The sequence below is a fragment of the Peromyscus maniculatus genome, chromosome 14 (assembly GCF_049852395.1).
Source record: "Peromyscus maniculatus bairdii isolate BWxNUB_F1_BW_parent chromosome 14, HU_Pman_BW_mat_3.1, whole genome shotgun sequence".
Classification (NCBI taxonomy): domain Eukaryota; kingdom Metazoa; phylum Chordata; class Mammalia; order Rodentia; family Cricetidae; genus Peromyscus; species Peromyscus maniculatus.
In genome coordinates, this window is record NC_134865.1 from 3814255 (window position 1) to 3838297 (window position 24043).

The 24043-nt window shown below is 40.3% G+C and overlaps 1 protein-coding gene across 3 annotated transcripts in view; it reads left to right on the top strand.

Annotated features, from left to right (window-relative positions):
• Positions 1–5420: 5420 nt before the first annotated feature.
• The window catches only part of Mdga2 (MAM domain containing glycosylphosphatidylinositol anchor 2), a 793868-nt gene continuing 775245 nt past the window's right edge, over positions 5421–24043 (top strand). For 2 of the 3 annotated variants that reach the window (XM_042260511.2, XM_076550567.1), the window contains exon 1: positions 5421–6373. In XM_042260511.2, coding sequence (XP_042116445.1) covers positions 6094–6373 — 280 coding nt within the window. In that variant the 5' untranslated portion in view covers positions 5421–6093. The remainder of the gene's footprint in view (positions 6374–24043) is intronic. The other variant, XM_076550568.1, reaches the window with a different exon arrangement.

The following is a 24043-nucleotide window of genomic DNA, read 5'->3' on the forward strand; positions in this document are numbered from 1 at the left end:
AGTGCTAGGAAATCTGCAGGATTCGATGTGAATGGACAGAAGTAGGGCAGATGAACACGTTGACTAAAACAAGTAATGTAAAGCCTTACCATATTAACACAACTGGAGATGTAAGATATCAGTTAACGTAAAATGGAAATCACTTGTCCTGAACCCTATATATGAAAGCTCTGATATAACAAATATTATTAGAACAATATTAAAATTAATTCCTTGAGTGCTCCTTGCCAGATTCTGAGTATGGTATCTCATATATGTTATTTTATTTTAAAGTCTTAATACATTCTTCCTCCTTAGGATTTATATGATAAGGATGTTAAAGTCACACTATGTGACTCAGTTCCAGGGTATGCTGATATCCATGCTGAGTTTTTTCTTTATATTCTTCATTGTCTTGCCCTGCACAGAACATTTACTTATTGAAATCTTATTATTCTGATACTATTTCATGGACTCTCAAGTCAGAGTACAAAGGAGACAGAATTAGAATCAATCTAAGACAGGCGACAAAAACTATCGAAGCTATAATATCTAAGGGTAGGCTTTTAATCATGGCTTTAATAGAATTGGAACATAACAGAAATCTGGAATGGGTCACAAAATCCTGGATATCTAGACCTAAGGGCTAGAATGCTTGGCTTTCAACTGTATAGCAAGCATATAAGACAATACCACTCTTTGCCAAATGAGTGAAAGCTCTCCAAATTATGCTACTGCTTTTCAGCTGAAAACAGACTGAAGAGCTTCAACTTTCTTGATTTTGTTCAGGTGGCCACACGCCTCTCAGTGGCAGCCATGGTGAATAGGAGACCCTAGCCTCACCATCTGCATTCTCCCAGACTAGCATCTGCATATTATGTCTTTGCCAGGCATCTACCTTTTTTATTGGACTCTGGATGTGCTTTGTCCAGGATTGTCTTTGAGGGTCATGTTCCTTACTCAGACCGAGTGTCTCCCTATAGATGGTTTCAGCCCATTTATGGGGCATTCAACTTAATTTCCTTATTTCTAGTGTTAGTAGTTGCCATTCTCACTCCTTTGGTTCACGCTAAAGCCTTTTTGAGGGTCAATTCTGTCTTTCCAGAACTAGCCACTATCTCATACCTACTACTGCTAGGTAGGTTCCACTGCTAAGGTGTTACTACTTGCCACCTGCATTTGGGACCAACTAGGACATCCCTAATTCAATGTTGTGCTTCCTGTCTTTCTTAGCTATCAGAAAACTTCAGTTGCATGTGATGTTGCTCAGACTTTTGAGATTGGAGTCTGTTGCTAAGTAAAAAGAAAGCAAGCCTGATGGGCAGTTATTTGTTTTTTTTTTTTTTTTTTTTTTTTTTTTGGTATAAAAGATCTTGTGAGTTAGAAGGGTAGTTCCAATGTGAGGGTTTTATCCAACTTTATTGTAATCTGAGCTAGCTTTAGAAAGATTGGCCTTTTGGTCAACAGAGAGTTGGGTCTCAGGTGTATAACTGAGCTACCGAACAATGGAACTTGGCAATATTTTGGAAATACCAGAAGTGAACTTAAATCAGTAAACTAGGGATTCAGATATGCAGCTGATTAGGCTAATAGCCACACCAAGCTATGGTATGGGTCAGGAATCTGTGACCAAGAGCATTAAAGCAAATACAGTTAATTATGTATTTTTGTCTGTGAGTAGAATTTCCAAAAGATTTCATGTAGATCAATAATGATTCTTCTCATCCCTGTTTCCTTTTATAAACTGGTTTGGGGAGTAGTGTGGTTTGGAGTTTGTATAATATAACTGCCAGAGGAACAGGGAGTAGAATAAATATAGTATACGAGGTCTAGTATTTATATTACGATAAGGGGCTAGATTGGAAAAATGAAGACAGATTTGCCATTGATGTTTTGCATTTTCCTTTTTCAGTTCTATCTCCAGAATTAGCATTTCAATTTTTGCTTCTTTACTGTGTGGTCCATGCTGGATTTGAACTCACCTCCCCATTCCTCAGCCACCTGAGAGCTTGGGATTACAGGCATGTGCTGTCAGGTCTGTCTTTCCTGTCTTATTTCTGTCCTACTATTTTGAGTGGTTCCTATGAACCCCTCAGTGACATTTTCTCCCTCATAGTATTTAGGTTGAAACATTATAGGCATATTAGAGAATAGAGATGGAAGTATTAAATATTAAATGAATACTTAATATTAAGCGAAACTGTAGTTAATAAAAGTGCAACAGGTGACTAAGCTAATTCAAGTTATCAGGGGATAACCTCTAAGTTTTTGTTACTTGTCATCACAAATGATAGTGCACTATTGTACAAAATACTGCTGAGTGGATCATGTTGGCAATGATAGGGAGGATTACTTAAGGTGTTAAATCCCCTATAACAGATATATTCAGTACATAAATTCAAAAAAAACCTGGTGATTTAAGAAGTGAATCACACTACTTTTGAAGGAAGTTCCTCTCTAACTGGGCTATGTATAGTGTTCTGATGTTGATTCCCTAACAAGTTCTGGGGCTGTTGCCTCTGTCTGGCTCAGCACCTTCTATCTGTTAAGATATCTCCTGCCTGTGTTTCAGGCTCAGCTCTGGCTCACCACCTGGAGGCCTGAAGTAGCCAGTGCTAAGGTATGACTAGAAAAAACATCAAGCCTGCTTGGTCAGTACAGCCTGGAAAAAAAAAAGTTGATTTCAAGAAGAAATTAATATCTTCACTAAATAAGCCGGGCAATTTATTCTAGAAGTTATCTATATGTTTTTTATGGGAAAGTAAAGGCATATATTAAGTCTAGTGCAGTTTTTCTTTTCACTTTCTGACAATGCAATACATGGTTGCCTGCAAAATTGTTCCTACTCTGTGTTCTAAGACTGTGGATATCACTTGCAGTGACAATACGTATATTGGCTAACATATTCTGCTCCCTAAAAACTGAGTGAAAGGGAGACTCATGTCTGTTGGTTCTTTATTCATTATTTGGGGCAGTGTCTGTCACAGTGTAAGCGTGCTTTACTGTTACTAAAGTTTTAATTCAACTGTTCAAACAAATTGAAAAAATGATGAGGTAATCCACATTTTCTCAAAATTCCAAATATGTCGCTCAGAAATTGCTGAGTGTTCTATGGTAATTTTTAAAAAAAATCTATGCAGAGATGCACATTCAATGGAAATAAAGTTCCCATGTCCACGACGCCAAGTGTTAAAGACCAGCCACATTAGAACCACACATAGTTTTCTGGATTTCTTTACCACGGTGATCCACTGACTGATCAGGTTGATAAAATTTCCAATCTAGAGTTTTGCAAAGGCTCCCTGAGCCTATGGTTTCACAACTAAGGGTTAAAATGTGTCGCATAAATATGGAGGTGGAGTACGGGATAAGAACAGTTCATAGAGCCCCACATAAGATATATTCAGAGCTTGTATGTAAGAGAAATGCACTCCCAGGACATCGCTGTGCTGCAGTGTGTAGGAACGCGATACTTCCTTCTAACAGGCCAAAATCATAAGACCCCCCCACTCTGAGGTGACCAGCAAGTGAACTTCAACCACTTCCTTTCAGAAATACCACACAGTGAATTTTGCTTCTCAAGTGATACTTCACTCCATCTAGTGAAAGTAGTCTCTCTTACATGCAGGGTCCTCAACACTGCGAGCCATCCTTGGGGACCCTCTGAAATTCGTGGTACTTCATACCTTGTAAACCGAGAGAGCTCGCAGCACTAGCTCACACCCTATAAAAATCGTATCCACAATTCACTAAGTGAGGGAAGGATGGTGAAAATATCTAGGGCTATTCAGTTCTAGTGCTTGGGAGTCCTCCCCCCGCCCCAATCCCCAGCAGAAGTGCCTCATGAATAGAAGGACCCTGCAGTGGCAGTGTATGATTATCAGGTTATGACGGAGATAGATAAATGAATACTGTATTCGAAATTTTCCTGACAATAACTTTTTCACGTGTATAAATGCACAAAGTTAACCATTTCACTCACTTCCCTACCATATTGTAGCTAACTGGATTATAGACATTAAACACTAATTTGAATAAGGAATATATCAAAGGGACTCAGAGGGTCTCAGATATTTCCCATGACGCTTTGGTGAATGAGTTCTCCACCTGTTCTAGTGTAAATTACAGATGCTTTGACTTTATCATCATTTTGTAATAGGGACATTTTTAAGCACCTCATCAGAGCTGGTCTCATCTCAAAGACAGAGCCCTCACAAAAGAGGGGCTTTTCCAGGTGTTTAACTTTAGGGGGCATTACATATAAATCCGCCCCTCTCTGAACTCCTGGTGTTCATCCCTTCCCCGCAGTCTTCCTCTGTTATGATGACCATATTTTCACTAAAACATGACAGAAAATGGAGAAGAATGATGCGGCTTCCAATGCTTTGGCCTGTTCTGCCCTCTAGCCAAGCAGAAGGGATCCTGGAAGACCTTGGACGGTAGGAAGGGAATAAGGTGTCCTGTAATTACCGCGTGTCTGAGGACGTAGCCGGCCCTTCCCTTCCCTTCCGCGTGCAAACGCCAGCGGCGGCGGCATCGGAAATGAATTACCAGCCCTCGCCCCCGTGGAGCTAGGGAGAACCAGGGAGGGCCTCAGCGGGGTAGAAGAGAGACTGGGTGCCGCTGCCCAGGAGAGCCCTTGGGCGCTGTCAGTGCTGATGAGCTCCTGGGCTGACCCTGGGCAAGCACATCCGAGGAGGAGCCGGGGAAGCAAGAGGGGGCTCAGAGGAAGGCGGCCGAGCCGCGCACTCGGCTTTGACGTCGCCGGGCTGCGGCTAGCAGCCTCGCGCTCTCAGCACGTAGCGCACAACGTGACCACACACAGCCTTCCTCCCCGGCAGCCGGGCCGCCTGCGCTCCGCGTCGGCCGCTTCTCCATCCTCCTCCTCCTCCTCCCTCCTCTCGCCTCCGCGGCGCGCAACCCCCAGCGCCAATCCAAGGGATCCCGGGCAAGCGTAGGGCCCGGGGCGCTCCTCTGCCCAGCTCGGGCATCTCTGCCGCAACTGCGGCCCGCGAGGCGGCCACGCAGCCCGGGTGCCCTCAGCAGGCAGCCGCTCCTCCGTTCCGCTCTGGATGCCAGCACTCCCTTAGCCCGGGTGGGGAAGCCCTTCTGCGGCTCCCGGGTCTAAACTCCCGCCAGTCCCGACCGCCCCCACCCCCTCCACCTGGCGGGGGCGGCGCGGAAGCGAAGAGGACGCGCGGTACGGGTGGGCACGCGTGGACGGTGTGCGGATCTGCTCTCTCCACTCGGCATCTTTCCTCTCCTACAAGTGGCGGTGCTCGGACTCTGCTTTTGGCTCCGGGGATCGGTGTTGCCGGCAGGAGCACCCTCTTGGCTGGCGGGGCGCTCAAGGCTGTTTGGGAGAGCCGTGGCGGTGGCAGCAGCGGCTGAGGCTGGTGCCTGGCGAGCTCCAGACGGGCACTCCGCTCCCGCCTGGACCCTTTCGTCCTCCTCTCTCCACCTCCTCTCCCTCCTCCCCATCCCCCGTTTCCCACTCCTCCTCTTCCTCCTCCTCTTCCTCTCCCCGCTCGGCGATGCGAGTCTGTGTCGTGTAACAGGATTGGCGTTGCAATGGCAACTGATGGAATGGGGGAAGGCAAGACAGCAGGGCTGGGGGCTCCGGACTGCGGGCGGGCGAGCCGCTGCCGCCGCTTGACGCTCCTCTGGGGACCTTCGCGAGTTACTTTGTAAAGGCGAACCCGGGGCGAGGGAGCCCCGCTTCGTGCCCGGGTCAGAGGCCACTTCCTGCTCCCCGGCTGGCTGTCCAGCGCGGTTCGCATCGCGTGGCGCCCCCGGGGTCCCTGCCCGCGCCCGCCGCTTGCTCGCGCCCGGATCCCGGAGCCGCTTCCCCGAAGAACACTTGTCCTCGCGGCTCTGCTTCCCATCACCGCCCCCTGCTCCTCCCAGGCGTCTGCGATTTTCCCAGGCGCCCGGTGTGAGTGCGGCTTGCTTGTGAGTGCGTGTAGCGGGGTATTGTGTAGTGGGAGTGTGTTCGCGCGTGTGCTTGTGTGTGTGTGTGCGTGTGCTTGTGTGTGTGTGTGCGTGTGCTTGTGTGTGTGAGAGAGTGTGTGCTTGTGTGTGTGTGTGTGTGTGTGTGTGTGTGTGTGTGTGTGCATGAGTGTGGGGTGTGTGGGGCTCCAGCGCTCCGCTCTCGGCCGCCGCCAGGGAAGGACAGACGGACGGCGCTTCCTCCCATCGGGAGCAGTTCCCGGGCACCTCGACTCGGCCCGGGCACAAGTGGAGCGCGCCTGGCTGGCCGCTGGCCTCCGGAAGGTTCCACTGCGTCCCCCTTGGGCTGGATATGTTCATGTTCACGTGAAGATGGATTTAGTGTACGGTCTCGTGTGGCTGCTGACAGTCCTCCTGGAGGGGATCTCTGGCCAAGGAGTGTACGGTGAGTGGAATCGCGACGCTATCGTGACCTTGTGATTCCTAGGCAAGATAGGTTGCTGAGCTAAGATGCACGACTCCGCGCCGTTCAGGGGCCCCTCCTGGCGTGGCATTTGATTTACACTTCATCACGTTATTGGGAGCTGGAAGGAGGCAGCGAGCGCGCTGCGGATTGGGCTGTGAGCGGCTCCCCCGGCTGGCTCCTCGACTGGGGCTCAGAGTTGGGTCGGGCCAACAGCATCGCACTCGCGGGAAACAGTGGCTTTGCACTTGATTTATCCCCGCGGGGGAACACGAGCTCTTGCAGTCTTGGATTTAATAATGGTTTGGCTGCTTTCATGCCGGGGTGTCACTGCCGCGGTTCCCCCTAAAGGGAACCTTGGAATGTCACCCCGAGTCCCTTCCACTTCCCCATCCCTTACTGCCTGGGAGGCCCCTCTCCTTGCAGGTGCTGTCATCCTTTCTCTGTTTTTATCTTTTTTTTTTTTTTTTAAATCTCCTTTCCCCCTTTCTGTGAATGTCTACAGGACTTGCTTTTCTGGCGCAGGAAATGGGGTGACAGTTGAGTTGTGTTCTGAACTAGCCATTGCCATGAGCTCTGACTTGGGGAGGGGAAATTGCAGGCAAGATTCTCAGTCCCAGACACAATTAAGGGACATGTTTGTGTGAATGGATGAGCAAATGCATGAATGAACCGAAGATGAAGTCCGCGCGGACACCACTCTCTACAACCAGAACAAAAATCTCAGCTCTTCAGAAAGCCCAGATCCAAGAGGCTTGGGACCTAGAAAGGGTGAAGGGTGAGCTTATTAATTGGAAGGCTTTTGAAGTGCTCCCAGACAAATTCCGGTTCCTTTGCCTGTCAGCAGTTGGCACTCTTGTGTTTAGTCACCTAAGACTGACTGACACTCTCTCTCTCTCTCTCTCTCTCTCTCTCTCTCTCTCTCTCTCTCTCTCTCTCTCTCTCTCTCTGTCTCATGTTTTTCTTGGTTGACTATAGTGAGTTGAAATATCCTTATCTTCTCGGACAAGCTGCAAGCTGACAATGCCTTAAAAGAAAAGGAACTTTTGTGTTCTCAAGTTACATTGCAAGGATTATGTTAAAAGGGGAGATTTAGAGGATAGAGCAGGCCAAGACTCCCTCGTAGCACACACACACCCTCATGCACTTGGAAAATGTGTGGAAAACTTATGCTGCCCCATTGCCTTAGACTGAGTGTAGGCCAGGTCAATAGCTGCCTGGGGCAAAAAAGCCTGCGTGTCTGTGGAAGTGCCAGCCATTTCCCCCGGTCTCCAGAAGTGCCTGTAGTGTGGTGACTTGGGAGTCCTGCAACTCCCTGGGAACCCCATAGTGTGCAGGGGGTGGAGTGCAGTAGATCCCATCAGCCTGTGCTTTCTACACTGGGTTCCATCCTGGTGAAGGAGAATACAGTGTGTATTGGTGGTGGTGATGGGGCCAGAAAGGGGTGGTCCCCAGCTGAGAGCTTTGATTCCTTCCTCCAGCTGACACTCCCTTCCTGGTCTTCCTAGTTTAGTTCCAGGCTGGGGGCAGAATTCCTTCTTCACTTTCTCCCACCTCTGAGCTCCTTCATCTCGTTTTTCTTCATCCCCCTCCTTGCCAAATCAAATCAACTTCTCTGGCTGTAGCTGAGCAAGGGAGCCCCTTGCAAACCGGGTTGGCTTTGGTGAGCTTCAATGTAGCAAAGAATTTCCTGAAAGCTGGACTACAGCAGGGGGCGGGGCCTGAAGGCTTCACTCAAGACCTCTTAAATAGGACTCTGCTCTCTGCTACACTCTCTTTATTGTGAGAGAGAGAGAGAGAGAGAGAGAGAGAGAGAGAGAGAGAGAGAGAGAGAGAGAGAGAGAGAGAGAGAGAGAGAGAGAAACAGAGACAGAAAAACAGACACAGAGACAGACAGAGACAGAAAGACAGAGAGAAAGAGAGACAGAAAGACAGACACAGAGAGAGACACAGACACCGGGAGAAGCTGGGATTCTCTCTGGAGTCAAGGACAGTTGGAGAGAAGAGCTGTTCCCCTGAGTTCTTGTCATCTCCTGCCCAAGTTTGTCTTCATTTCTAATTGGCTCAGACCTCTCCAGCTGAAGGGAGTTTTTGTTTTGTTTTTAAAAAATACGTGAGGTATGCCAGGTTATGGTAGCACACTCCTTTAATCCCAGCACTTGGGAGGTAGAAGCAGGTGGAGCTCGGTGGTTTTGAGGCCAGCCTTGTCTACAGAGCTAGTTCTAGGACAGCCAGGGCTACCCAGAGAAATCCTGTCCTGGAAGAAAAAAAGTGAGGTGGAGATACTGGAAGGAGGGTGAATGCTGGAACTGTAAAGATGAAAGAGGAACGGTTCCATTTTCCTGACATTCCCAGTCTTTGGGGTTACTTAGGCAAGTCCCCTGTTGGCCAGAAGGATGAGGTTACAGCTTGGCAGTGTAGATAAGTAGGAATCAATAATTTAAATAAGCCCTTGCCTATGTCACTTATCAGTAAAGGAGGATGCTTTTCCATTACTGAGTTGGCCACTGTGATGAAGACAGTGGCCTTTGTTTTATTTTAATATGGATGTGGTTGTTAGTCACTTGTCTAGGACTACAGTTGGCTTTGTGTGAAAAAAAAATATTAATCAGCATCTCTAGCCATGATAAATGTCACAGCTATTAGGTGGGTGGAAATAAAACATTTATATATTACTTTTCAGATCTGTTTTATAGATTATAGGAGGTGGTCTTTCAACATGTGAACCATAATCATCAGATTAAACATTATCTTGGAACTTGTTAGAAGTGCAGAGTCAGGAGTAGGCCTCTCAAAATTCCTGCATCAGGACCTCAGAGAGTGAGATCCAGCAATCCCTGCCCATCACCTCCCTCCTGGTGAGTGCCACAAAGTCCACTAAAACCAGAGAACACTAACATAGATTTACACTTCATTGCTTTGTCTTTGTAAATCAAGACCTTTCTTCAGCTAAAGTAATTTCATTTTTATGTTTAAGTATTCATGATAAAGAGAGTAGTTTATGGTTAAACAGTTGGAAAACATTTTAAAGGCCATAGATAAAAGATTCTGTGTAATGCTATGAAGTGTTTTGAACATTTTACATTAAGATCTTTTAAAACAGATTGATTTTAGAATTAGGACACCTTTAAATACATACTTTGAAAAAGTAGGGACTTGGCTAATATAAAAACCTGTAACCCTGTAAATTCGCTGCCACTTTATTTACCCATATTTACCAGATGTAAAGTCATCCCTTCTGCATGCAAAATTTTTTTCACATTGTTTTTTACTGACTAGCAGCAAAAGGAAATAACAAACATTTTCTGGCTAAACTGGGGGTGCCTTTCTTCTCCCACTTCCTGGTTGAGGACCCCTGAGTATAAAATTCAGACTTTAAGTCTTAGTAAATTGAGATATTTGTTTTAATGTATGGATTATGTCCTCTTGGTGAACATAATCTTCCAATTATGTTTAATCATCCTGGCAGTATAAGACTTAGTTAAGTGTAAAAATTTTCTTCCAAAAGTAAGAACTTACTGACATCAATCTCAGGTGCTGCTTTGTGACTTGGTAGTACAATGTCTACAATTTCTATGTGGTGTGACATTTGATTAAAAGATACTGGTCTGTAATATAGTCATTCCATTTTTGAATCTTATATAACACCACAGTAATATAAATTATTTATGTATACTTCTGAAAGAAGAAAGTGCAGAAAGTTTATAATAGAGTATTAACACAACCATTTGAACTGTTTGGGATGGACATTGCAATGAGATAATACCTATTTTGTCTTACTTGTATATCTTTTAATGTTTATAAACAACAGAGTATGCCCTTTTGACTTTTAAAAAGTTACTTATGTTAAAAAATTACCCCAAGTACTGTTAGGAGTTTAGTTTTGTTTGAATTTTCCTTTTGCTCATATATAATCAAACCTAAATGGTCACTCCATGAACAATGACCTGATACCTCTTTTATCTGGCATTATTAATTTGGTAAATTCACTATGCATTGTGCTTGGGAAATTTATTAGATATAGTGAGAAAGGTCAGGATGTCAACTCCAGATGTGTTAGGTGACTCTTGAAGTCCCCTGAGCTGAGTGTTTTGAAGCATACTTTTGTCAAATCATGTTTTATGCATATAATTATTAATAATGATTCAAAATAAAGAATTATATTTACTTGCCAAAAAAATACAAATTAGTCCATTGGTTCAGGCTGCATTTTTACTCATAAACACCATTCCTCTAACTTTCAGGAGTTTAGTACTTTTGTATTATTGCATTAGCATGGATAAATCCCCACTACAAACAGAAAATTTAGGTCTAGATATTTTTAGTGGAAATAAGTCAACTAACTACTTGGTGCTTTGAAATAGTTGAAGCCTTGTCTGTGCAAAGCTTCCTAGATTAAGACCAGAAAGTAGAATTTGTTCATTAAACACATCCTTGACACATTAACTGTCTACATTAACTCATTTCAAGTACTATCAGCAAATCTCGTACAATTGAAGTATGACACTGTAGGCAGTAGCTGAACAGAAATGACTTGGTAGAACTGCAAACAAGGAGATAAGTAAGACGGGAAGGTTCTGGAAGAAATTTCCAACTGTCAGTGGGTTTGAGCTGATAAACACATTGATCCAGAAGGATAAGGCTGCAGCTGAAGGTTGGCTGTTCATTATACCCAGTCCCACGATGTTGCCTGCTCATAGCAATGTTATCTTAAGGTTATGTTGATTAGGATTCTGTCCAGTGTGTAAACAGATACTGCTTTTGATTGAACCATTTTAAGATGTCAGCCGGTGGAAGAGGAGATTTCACCTAATGTTGTTAGAGAACTTAATCTGAAACTACATACCATACAATCAGACTTAGACTACACTCTTCCTAATCTTAACCCACTGTCCATAGGTGCTCAGATAAAAGCACCCCCCCCCCAAAAAAAAAGGATCTGGGGTGGTCTGCTTATCTTGGAATTTTGGGGGGAAACTTTGGGATTATTTGGTGTCTATATTAGTGATATTTCACATAGGAAACAGGCATATTATTTTACACCGTGTCATATGCTTATGCCCTACATGTCCTCCCTGAGTAAGCCTCACAGTTGACTCTGAAGTAGTTAAGATTGAGCAGGTTATACACCAAGGCCAAAGAGTCACTTTATAGAGGATAAGTTCATAATGGTGGCAGGGTTCAGACCATTGACAGTCAGAGGTGAAGACATAGAACTTAGGTAATTCTGGTGAAGCCATGACACCAAGGAAATGATATGAAAACATTTTTCATCATCTTAATTTCTTTGCTTAAATTTTATTGATTTTGGTAATAACCCTTTATGTTTACTTTGTGTATTGTAAATTTTGTTTTGTACTGTGATCCGCCTAAAAGCTTTTATGACATTCCAAGATAAATATGTTTTTTTCTAAGATTGGGCTTGATATTCTTTGTAAAATGTGTTATTTTAATGTAATTTGAATAGGGTTTATGGAGATGTAATTATGCCTGAGCCTCTGGGGTTCAGTTTGTACCTGATTTAGAAAGTGATGGGAAGTCTTGGGTTGCTCTCCACATATGGAGGTGATTCATCACACATAGTCTCTGGCATGGTCCTCCTACTTCTGAAAGAGTATGTCAAGAATGGGGCTCAAAGATTACACCCTGCAAAAGAAACTGCAAACAAGGATACATACCAGCTAATCCCGCAACTGAGCTGTAAACCTGTGCTCCTTCACAGTTTCAGGTGTGATATGAGCGGGGGAGAAAATTTGGAGATGCTTTTCCTTATTTCCATTGATTAATATTTGGAAGAATATTCAAAGTATTCTGTTGAATAAATTTCAAGTATAAATATGTGAACATTATAATCGCTCATTATAATTGCTATTAACTGAATGGTCTCACAAAATGAAATTTCTTGTTTTTGCTTCAGTGACTGTCACTGTACATATATCAGTTAGAGTAGACTGAAAACATTATTACATTCATAGAAATCTGTACCACATTTTCATTTTCAAACCTAATTTTGTAATTTTTGACAATGTAAATCTGTAAAGTCATGAGAGGAGACTTAATATATCATTCAATATAATCTAGGACAAACTACAACAGGTAGTTGGAGATGCTATGCTGTTGTTGAAATTTTACTTTTTCAGGTTTTTGCCTATTCGTTGGGTAGATGTTTTCTATACAAGTTACTAAAACATCTCATGCTCCATCATCAGGAAATGTACTAAGGTCTTTGGGGTTTTATTCCAGTTCAAGTCCATTTTCTCTTCTAATCTTGCATAGATCCTGTGTAAACTCTCCCAGTATTGGTTCCATTCTACATTTTCAACACACAATGCCATTTATTAATTTAATTTTGAAACATTTCATTTTCTTTCTTACTGACACCACTTATTGAATTAAGATGATTATTTATATTTTATAATACAGACTATATATTCTCCAGGAGTTCACAATCACAACAGACAGTGTCAACTATTGGAAACATATTTTTGCTATCATCTGTTTACTGTTGGTTAATCATTTAAATACTTATTATGGTAGAATGAAATGCGTTAGAAATTTTCAAATAATCTATTCATCCTGTCCAGAAGTGTTCTGTCTCTACAATTTTGCTCAAAGATTAGGTATTTCTTGTCATTAGTGATCAAATCTTTGTTAAGGAATGGTAGTTGCCAAATGGGTTCACATTAGTGGCATTTATCATATCATCAATGAGAAAATTTATTAATATATAATTTTTCATTGTAAATAGACTTTGGGATGTGCAAATATCTGAGTGATTTGAAGGCATTGGGAAACATGCTAACATGAGAGAGAAATAGTTGATTCTCAGTTAGTTACCCCAGAGTTATAACAGATAGCTTATAAGCAGCTGATATCTGAAATGAATAAGTAGAAAGTAAAAGCTGTTAGAAAAATATATCTGGTCTTCAAATAATGGCAAAACAGAAAAGACATAATTTACTTTTTGAAGTAACTAGACCTTTGTTCAAGTGTATCAGAGCAGGTGAAAAAAAATGCCTGTTGTTTGGCTGAAGAATCCCTTCAGGGAATTAATTAATTAATTAATTGGTTGCCTGAAAGGAAGGATGGGCAGATAAGAGACTCTGAAAGGGAACTGGTGGTTTCACTGGAGTGCATTGCTTTTCTGATGGTTAATTGTCTGATATAGGATATAAGAAAAGGAAGGCTTGACCCTAAGCCTTCCTTCTGTTACTTCTGACTGTGTTTGTGAATTGTGTCTATCACCTTGGGTACATATCCTAGTTAGAAGGACGAAGCTATTATGTGTATCCTAAGAAGCACAGAGACTGTTTCAAGAAGGCATGTGGCATATCTAAATTTGTGGTGTAGAAATTCTGTAGATATTTAGGCTAAGTACGGTGTAAATGCAGTCAGTAAGTCAACATACCTGCCATGTATACTTAATGTAGTTATGTGACAGACCATAAAGTCAGAGAGATTGCAAGTTTATTTGGGGGCTAAACCAATGGAACACACAAAATGGGACCATAAGAAATGACTGGGGTTTTGTTTAGAAAGGAAGAACTATCAGAGATAGTTGCTGGTGTGGTTAGAGGAAACAGAAGGGTGTCACATCATGGGTTGCACCTTGAAAATATGTATCATGATATAAGTAAAAAGGGAGGGAAGAGTACTGCTCTGTGAATTCCAGCTGAAGGGAACACGGCACAGAAAGAAAAGTAAACCTGAAGTGGGTGTGTGACAACTCTCAAATGATTTCCTCCAAGTTTATCTCAATTAGGAAGAGGTATCTGTTCTCTAAAACAATGCAGTCATCCTCCAAAACTCTGAGCATAATCTGTGAAATAAATTATATTGTATCATAGTCTGAAAATTACTTAGATTCCTTATGTCTACCAGGATTCAGAGATGGTATATGTACAAGCAGCTGAGCTGTATGTTCTTCACACAGTAGGAGAGTTGTCTCAGGTCCGGGGGATTCTGAGCCCTCCCCAAATTTTAACACGTTTGTGAAGCCTACATCCAATCCCCTTTGGAGTTAGAGTAAAAACAACTTTCCAAAGGCTCTGTAAAATGTTCATGAGAAGTGCTATTCAAAGGCAGCAGAGCATGGGCCAGGAAAGATCTAGAACATCATGTTCTTTTCACATAGAGCCACTGGGTTGAATGCATTGGTGAGGAGAGATGTGCTTCCACTGTGGTGCATCATTCCTATGCAGGGCAGTCTGCTACCATGGGAAACCATCAGGCAATGGGGCTTTTCTGTTCACTTTACTGTGTCACCTCTGTTTTCATGGGAAACTCAAGAGAGGGAGACAGTGTGGAGAGGACAGGTAATAACAGCCAAGGACTTGAGTTGTGGGTGCATTTTATTATTCAGGGGAAAAAAGGAGCACATGTGGAGTTTCTGTCCTTTGAAATCTACCTGCCAGGTCATTGGCAGTTAAACCACATCTGCCAAGTGGGTTTGAGGAAAGACTAAGGGATCAGAAGCAACAAAGACCAAAGAACAGTTGATTTTTTTCCTGAAAAGAAAAAAAATTAATGTATCAGTTTATCTGACTATGTCTAAATTTTTTTATGGTTATAGGTAAATATTTTCTTACATCAACATACATGTGTTGAAATACGAGCACAAATCATGTTTTTGTATCAAAGAATAGGAATATTTTTATCTTTTATTCTGAGAGTAATTGAAAAACTGCAGTATAAACATGATAAACTTGAATGAGAAGAATTTTATGTATAGGATATAAAATATTCATAATTCTTAATTTAAAGATTAAAAAACATAATGAGAGGAAATAGTTACAGGAAATACCACAGATTTACTGAGGACATCTGATTCTGATTTAAATATCACCAATGTTGATTTTTCCCTAGATGATCACCCAGTTTCTAATAAAAGTCTATAAACTATATTTAATTGAAATGCTAATATATTATTTTTCTTTAAGACATTATAACAGGCATATATATCTAGAAATTTCCTTTATTCATCATGCATTTAAATAAACATCCATATATATTATATATATTATACAAATAATGATAAAGGAGACCATGAATTTGAAAGAGAGGAAAGATAGGTATATAGGAGGTTTTTGAGGATATAAAGGGAAGGAGAAATGATGTGATTATATTATAATCTCAAAAAAGAAAAAAATTAAATTTATCTTTTGTAAATACTTGGTTTCTGGGGGTTTTTTGCAGATGAAGAAATATTCACTTTTAGACCTCTTATTTATATTCATAAAATTAATGAGACACATTAATCTCTTGATTTATGATTCCCAAACCTCAGACTACTCATATGAATACTAGAATACACCAAATTTTTTCAGTATGATTTTACTTAGGGCTTGCTGCCAACACACAACAATATCATGACTTGTGAGAAATGTCTTCATTGTATGAAATGAACAGTGTTGAGTTTGCAGTAGGAATTGAACACATCTGTACAGTAAGACTAAGACATAAAGAGACACAACTGACAGGTAGTTTTTGAGTTCATTGTCCATCATGCTATTGTTATCTAGAGCATTATCAAGAAGCATTGTGGCTAGTATGTTTATGTTGTTTTGTGTTTGTGTCTTTCTGCTCATGCTTACTTAGACTTACTTATAATTTTCCTATCCTTTGAGCCTTCCATTTTTATTTTAAAAAAATTATTTATTATTTGTTTGTTTGTTTGTTTATTGTGTGTATGTGTGTGTATATAAGCCACAGGTGGAGGTCAGAGGACAGCTTGCAAAAGTCACTTGTCACCTTCCACTATGTGGGATCCAGTGGTCAAACTCAAGTTATTAGACTTGGTGTCAAGGACACTCTCCCACTCAGTTACTGTGCTCCCATTTTCTATTGGTTCATGTTTCACCTTGATCTAGTCTGCCTGTGCTTTTCTTTCTGACAGAAATGATACATCCATTTTTTAAATTTTTCTTCTCTGTTTTAGCTCCTGGTCAATTAGGCCTCAATCTTCGGTAAATATCATTTTTTCTCTGTGTACAGTCACCTCAATCCATATGTCCAAATAGCGTGGAGTGGTGGGAGTACCACCTCCCTCCACTAGGACCATTCTACGCTGCGTTGTCAAGGGGATGGTGCCATGATGGCAGTGAAGACGGGTGTTTAGAAACTGCAGCATCTCTTCCTGACACAAGAACTGTTCACACTGGACACCGGCCTGAGCCAATTCACCCTGTTACTCAGGCTGAGTATTCTCTGACGGTTTCCTGCCTCAGTATGACATCTGTCTAGCCACCACAGCTGGCATCCAAAGACCCTTTCTCCCTGTTCACTGTGATGTGCTCTTGAACTCTATTATCATTCCATTATTTTGGATAATGTTTCAAAACACATTTTTCCACCATCATTGAACCTAACTTGCTAATGCCTTAATGCTCTGAGATTACTTATTGGAAAAAAATGATTTGAAACCCTAATGTTTAACCTTTCCATGTTCAGAGAACTAAAGAAGTTATACACAAACATGTATGTATGTATGTACACTACAAAATTATTTCGGTATTTTATGTAGCTTGTATGCATGTTTTCTAAAATAGATTCACAAACATAATTCATAAAATCCAGTGTACATAAGAGAATTCATAGACATTTTCCTTATTCTTTTTTTTGTTGTTGTTTTTAGTTGTCATGGTAGAAATAGTTCTTACTTGCAAAGTACAATGCTTTGACATCTTATTTATCTTCAGAAGTAAATGTGTACTTGAGACCCAGCATCACTTGCATATTGAGAAGACCTCTTTTTTTTTTTTCTACCATTAGTCAGGGCTTTATCATGATTTTTTTTTTGTCTTTTGTGAGTTTGCAGTTCACCAACCATTTCTACACACACACACACACACACACACACACACACACACACACACACATCTACAAACTGAACTCTAGCAACTTAAGTTCTTTTCTATCTGTAATTGTAGCTAATTTAATATAGACTATGCAGTTCTTTAAAAATAAAGTCATTGATATATAACAAGTGTTGTTACAAGCCACACCCTGAAATAGAAGTTTTATAAATATCACATAGCATACCCTAATTTTTGAATAAAATGTTTTTGAAATCTGAAATGCTAACGTTTTTAGTTACTACTGCATAGCTTCCAGCAACTAAATTTAGAGTGGAATGAATATGACATGCCTATAAAAATAAGTATTTGTATAAACCACATGAATTATAAAATTTATCCTCAGGGACATGAATGCTTATATTTCTTATGTTTAAAACATGCAAATCTTAGCCGGGCGGTGGTGGTGCACGCCTTTAATCCCAGCACTCGGGAGGCAGAGCCAGGTGGATCTCTGTGAGTTCGAGGCCAGCCTGGTCTCCAAAGCAAGTTCCAAGAAAGGCACAAAGCTACACAGAGAAACCCTGTCTCGAAAAAAATATGCAAATCTTAAATAATATACAAAATATAACTTGAGTGCTAACTTTCAGCTTTAACCAAAGACAGACAGACAGACAGACAGACAGACAGACACACACACACACACACACACACACGCATGCAGTGCATCAGCACTTCATAGAATACATTTTTTATTCTTGCAGTTGAAAGATGTGATTCTTTTAAAAAATTGGTACAATTTATTTTTGGACTGATAGGGTAGTTTAAGCCTATTTATAATTAGTAAGTATGTATAGTAACCTATAAAAATGAAGACCTGCCTGTACTATGTATTTTGCAGAAGTAATTTTCCTCCATGTAAAGCAGTAGCATGTGATTATAAAAAACAAAAACAAAAACAAAACTCCCCCTTGTCAGCTGTAAGACTTCATTTTCCTCTGGCCTGATGAACAATCACTGGCCTTAGAAAGACTGATAGTTAAATGTCATCTTTGGCCTGATTTCTGCCTTGGGTTCCCTCTGGATATGGCTGGAGCATTTTTCACACTGAGTTAATTGAGGCGACTATATCAGCAGATTTTTTTTTTTTTTTTGAAAATCTTGTTGTGCTGAAGAAGAACGTTGATTGCAAGCTCTGCCCTCCCCTTAGCTAAGCGAGTTCCTCAACCCTCAAAGCTTACAAATTAGTGCAGCCTTAGTGATTTGTTTTAGATGTTTAGCTACAGCATTGCTACTATAAATGTCATTTTCCCCTACGCTTTTGAATGCGGTTATTGTGTCGTGCAGTATAGCCCTGCACCATTTTGACTATTATGTGATTGATACAGAAACGGCTTCCATAGGAAACCATTACGAGTGAGAACAGGAAAGGTATTATGTTCAGCTGTCCTGCCATGCATTTCTAAGCAGCTGATGTTTTCTTTAACTCATAACCACCCGTAAGTTTCAGAGGACGATTGAGTCACTCAGGACGTTAACTCTTATTTTAGTCTCTCTGCAAGAGAAGTGCCCTGAAATTAACTCTACAGCCAGAGTTTATACTTGAAGATTAGTCTGTTTTCTAGTACAACTAGGTTCGTAGTGTACTTCAAAGTCAGATCTCTTCATTTTAAAATGTGGAAAAGTGTTGCCTTTGAGAATGCCTTCTGCAAACAGTGACAGTTTAGCACTTTAGCCAAATGCTTGAAACTAGTGGGATATGATTTTCTTTTTCATTCTAAACACTGTGATAATATCTAGGGGGTGTGGACAACCATTGTTTTGTAAACACATACTTCAAATAAATTTGTAAACAGATACTTCAAATGAAAACACAAGTATGTGTGAAAGTATAGAGTAAACATATGAGTCAAATGAATGTTCAGAAGAGTGTGACATATTTTATAGCTTTACTGTTTCCCACATTTGACAATATTTATACAATAGTACCTATGCTTCTTATGTCATGCTCTCCTTTAAGTTTATGCACTTCACAAAATCTTAGATATATGCTCTATTTTGGTTAAAGTTGAACAATGACTTTATCACTGAGGCAAAAAATTGTATATGAGTCAAGTGTATCTAAGTTATGATTTTTCTTGTATCTGAATATAACATGCTATTAATAATTAACAATAAGTAAATTTAATGTGTATAAAAGCTATAATAGACATTTGTAAGCAAAATCAAAGATAAAGTATCTTATGCATCTGAAAAATGGGATTTTTGTGTTCAAAAATGTTGGGTTTTCTTAAAGACTGTTTTTAAATTGATCTAAAAATACAAAAAAAAACAACTTCAGTAGCTTACATATTGTTCTTCTCATTCACTTTTATTCTGTCATCTTTTCAAATATGATTATAGCATTATAGAGCTTTTCACAAAGTAGGGCAAGGCAAGGTGCAGTGTTTATATGTTGGAAGTTTGCTTCCTCTAGGGAGTATTTATATACATGTATCTTATCAGGAAATTATCTAGGAAAGAGTATTTAAAGGAAAGAGAGCTTGGAATAAGAAAATGGAGAAGGTTGACTCAGCATCAGCTACAAGAGAGTTTTGTGCGGAGTGGTTAGGATTCTGCATGCCTCTTACCATCAACTGGAGACTGATAGCATGGAAATGAGGCCACATCCACAAACAGATTCATTGGGTGGTTTTTTTTTTGTGTTTTTGTTTTTTTGTTTTTTTGTTTTTTTCTTTGGGTTAGAAGTGAGTAAGGAAGCACAGACAGATAAAAATGTCACCTCATAGCAAGACCTCCTATAGACCACCAGCTTTCATTAGGCTTGCTCAGAGGCAACTCCTTCCTTTCCCGATTTGTTTGTTATAAGGAGCACAAAGCAAACAGGTGTCAACTCTCAGAGTTTTTGATTCTTACTGTTTCCTCTGGGGAAGATCTTCTCATTCTGGGAAATGAAACTTTTTAGTCCCATAGAGCCTAGAATTTCATAGACAGGAAACACAAACACAAATGTTACTCACTGGGAGCAACCAGGACCATATATGCATCTTAGTTCTTAGACAAGTGTATCTCACTCCATATTCATCCCACATATGGAGCCAATATTTGTGAACTGAGCTGGTGGTTTTACTGAGCTTCCAAGGAACAAGGAGTATGAGTTCTTTAGGCCATTAAAGGTGGGGCTATTGGCTTCTCTTATCCTTGAATGCAATACTGGCTTTGATTTGCTGTCTCTTTAAAGATGCAAAAATAGGCAATTAAGAGAAGTGCCTCCACTGGGCTATGTACCAATTTTATTATGTAGCTTCCTAGAGTAACTCTTCAGCATTGTTGTTGATAGCTCAGCACCTCAGAGTGGTCTCCGTTGTTTAGGAAATCTGGTTTCCTCACTGCTGTCACTGACTCCACATCTGTATATATAGCTCTTGCCCTAATACCCTTAGCAATGTAAAGTCACTCATCACTAATGCAGACATGGTCAGTTGTCAAAAAGGAAATGCCATGGGAAGACAAACAAGATGACAGCTGATTGAAACCAAAGAGGGTGAGTTTTGAAGAAAGCAGTCCAGCTGGTACATTGATCGTAGACTTTCAATCTCTAGAGTGGTGAGAAAATATTTTTTTAAAAACTTTAACTCCTGCAGTATTTTGTTCTGTCAACTTTGTCAGAGTAACACGGGAGTCAATAATAGAAATTGACTGATATAGCACACAAATCTACCCCCCACATCTACTGTATGTCCATGCATCTACATCTCCCCAGTTGAGCCCTTTCTGTGATGCAGAATACTTTCAGTTGAATCAAAGTTCTTGTTTGTATAAGTATGCTCTGCATCTGATCCCCAGGAAACTTCCCTAGTCTTTGTAGAGGTGAGATTCTTTCAATTTTACTGATGAGGATACTCTGAATGATGTATTCATCTTAAACTCATATTTGTATTATTGTTATATTGCTATTGTACCTGACTGCCACAAACTTAGTCATTTAAAGACACAGATATATCATGGGGCTCCATGATAGCACTCATACACCTGGGGCTCCAGGGTAGTGCTCATATTCATGTAGCTCCATGATAGTATCCATACACATGGGGCTCATGATAGTACTCATGCACATAGAGCTCCAGGATATCACTCATAACCATTTGCCCCCAAGAGAGCACTCATATGCACACAGCTCCAGGATAGAATTCATATCCACACAGTTCCATCAGTTGTCAGAAAAATAGAGAGAAGATAGACAATCATAGACTATTTCCTCTTTAGGTTAAACCTAGAATCTGTCTCAGAATTCTTGCTACTTCTTTGCAGTATGTGTTAATAATCATGTCTGTACATGACAACTGTATTATATGTTCAAGTTCTTACTTCTGAGTCTGAATTATACACCATATTAATTTTTAATTGTATTTCTTTTATTTATTTTTATTAAGAATTTTAAAATTCATTTTATATACCAATCATAGATCCCCCTCTTATCCCTCCTCCCTCTCTTTAACTGGACCTCTGGAGCTTGGCCTGGTGCTTGACTGTGAATCTCTGCATCTGCTTCCATCAGTTACTAGATGAAGGCTCTATGATGACAGGGAATTCACCAATCTGATTACCGGGGTAGGCCAGCTCAGGTACCCTCTCCACTATTGCTAGTAGTCTAAACTGGGGTCATCCTTGTGGATTCCTGGGAACTTCCCAGGTTTCTTCCTATCCCCATGATGTCTCCTTCTATCAAGATATCTCTTTCATTGCTCTCCAACTCCATCCCTGTTACAATTTGACCATCCAGTATCCCTTATGTTCTATTCCCTTTTCCCTACACTCTACTGCCCACCCTCACCCCCAGCTTACTCAGGAGATCTCATGTATTTCCCCCTCCCGGGGTGATCCATGTGGCCTTCTTAGGGTCCTCCTTGTTAACTAGCTACTCTGGAGCTGTGGGTTGTAGTCTGACTATCTTTGCTTTATATCTAGTATCCACTTATGAGTGAGAACATACCATGTTTGTCTTTCTGAGTTTCCTCACTCAGGATGATATTTTCTAGTTCTATCCATTTGTCTGCAAATTTCTTCATGTCATTGTTTTTTACTGTTGAGTAGTAATCCATTGTGTATATGTACCACATTTTCTTTATCCATCTAGGAGCATCTAGGTTATTTCCAGGTTCTGGCTATTGCAGATAATGTTGCTATGAACATAGTTGAGCAAGTGTCCTTGTGGTATGATTCATCATTTCTTGGGTATATGGCCAAGAGTAGTATCATTGGGTCTTGAGGTAGATTGATTACCAGTTTTCTGAGAAACTGCCATACTGATTTCCAAAGTGGCTGTACAAGTTTGCATTCCCACCAACAGTGGAGGAGTGTTCCCCTTAATCCACATCCTTTCCAACATAAGCTGTTATCAGTGTTTTTTATCTTAGCCATTCTGACAGGTATAAGATGGTATCTCAGAGTCATTTTAATTTGTATTTATTTCCCTAATGACTAAGGATGTTGAGCAATTCTAAATCTTAAGAAAAACAAAGTCACATGTTATCTTCAGTTATCAATTATTAGAAAAGATATATGCATGCATGTGAGGGAGCAAGAGAGACACAGAGAGAGACAGAGACACAGAGCACAGACACAGACACAGACATAGACACAGAGAGAGACAGAGGCAGAGAGGGACAAAGACACTGGAAAAATCCTGCCAATTTAGAATGCGAAGGAATTAGCTGGTTCTATTTTCTCATCCAACATCTATTCACCTAATTTACTGATGTTTTCCAGCTTTCATTTTACCTCAGGAAATATTTCTATAGTTCTGAATTACTTTTAATGTTAATATTTTGGGCTTGTTGAATGTGAATAAAAGTTTAATTTTATTCATCAACATATAAATAGTAACAATGTTGAATATCTTAATTTTTGTAGAGAAAAGGAGACTTATACTCTGTGGTTTTCTTCCACATTGATGTTAGTCTCATTAATAGAAAACTTAAGAACATTCTTGTGTTATCTGATACTTTTATTGCTTGTCGTGTTTGTATCCCAAAAGTTCAGGTTTCTTTGTGAATAATTTATAAGAGCTACATAAAATTTTGTTCTCAGAAATAATAGATGAGAAGGATATTGGACACATTCAACTATTCTGTAAATAAGCTTCCTTATCCAATAACATTTGAGATGTTCTCATAGTAAGTGAAAATTATAACATCTTCTAACAAAGAAAACTATTTATTAGATATTTCTTTATGACCTTTGTTTTTCTTCTTAATAACCAGAAAATAAAGATCTCTAGAGTTCTATCTTTGCCCTTCTTTTTCTGTTAGATCAGTGTTTCTTAACCTCCTAATGCTGCAACATTTAAATACAGTTCCTCATGTTGTGATGACTTCCAACTATAAAATTATTATTATTATTATTATTATTATTATTATTATTTTGGTTTTTCAAGACAGGGTTTCTCTGTGTAGCTTTGCGCCTTTTCCTGGAACTCACTTGGTAGCCCAGGCTGGCCTCGAACTCACAGAGATCCGCCTGCCTCTGCCTCCCGAGTGCTGGGATTAAAGGCGTGCGCCACCACCGCCTGGCTCATAAAATTATTTTTGTTGTTACTTCATGACTATATTTTTGCTACTGTTATGAATCGTAATGTAAATATATTTTGGAGATAGAGATTTTTCCAAAGGGGTCTTGACCCACAGGTTGGGAATCAATGCCTTACATCCTCTAAATGCCATATCTGTCAGATGCTTTCAAATTTATATACTATTTTAAGGTTTTTTTTCTGCTCGATCTTCCAACATTTCTTTTCTACCCCTACCCTCTCATTAATCCCTCTTCTTCTAAGACTGGTTTAAATATTTAATATGATTTT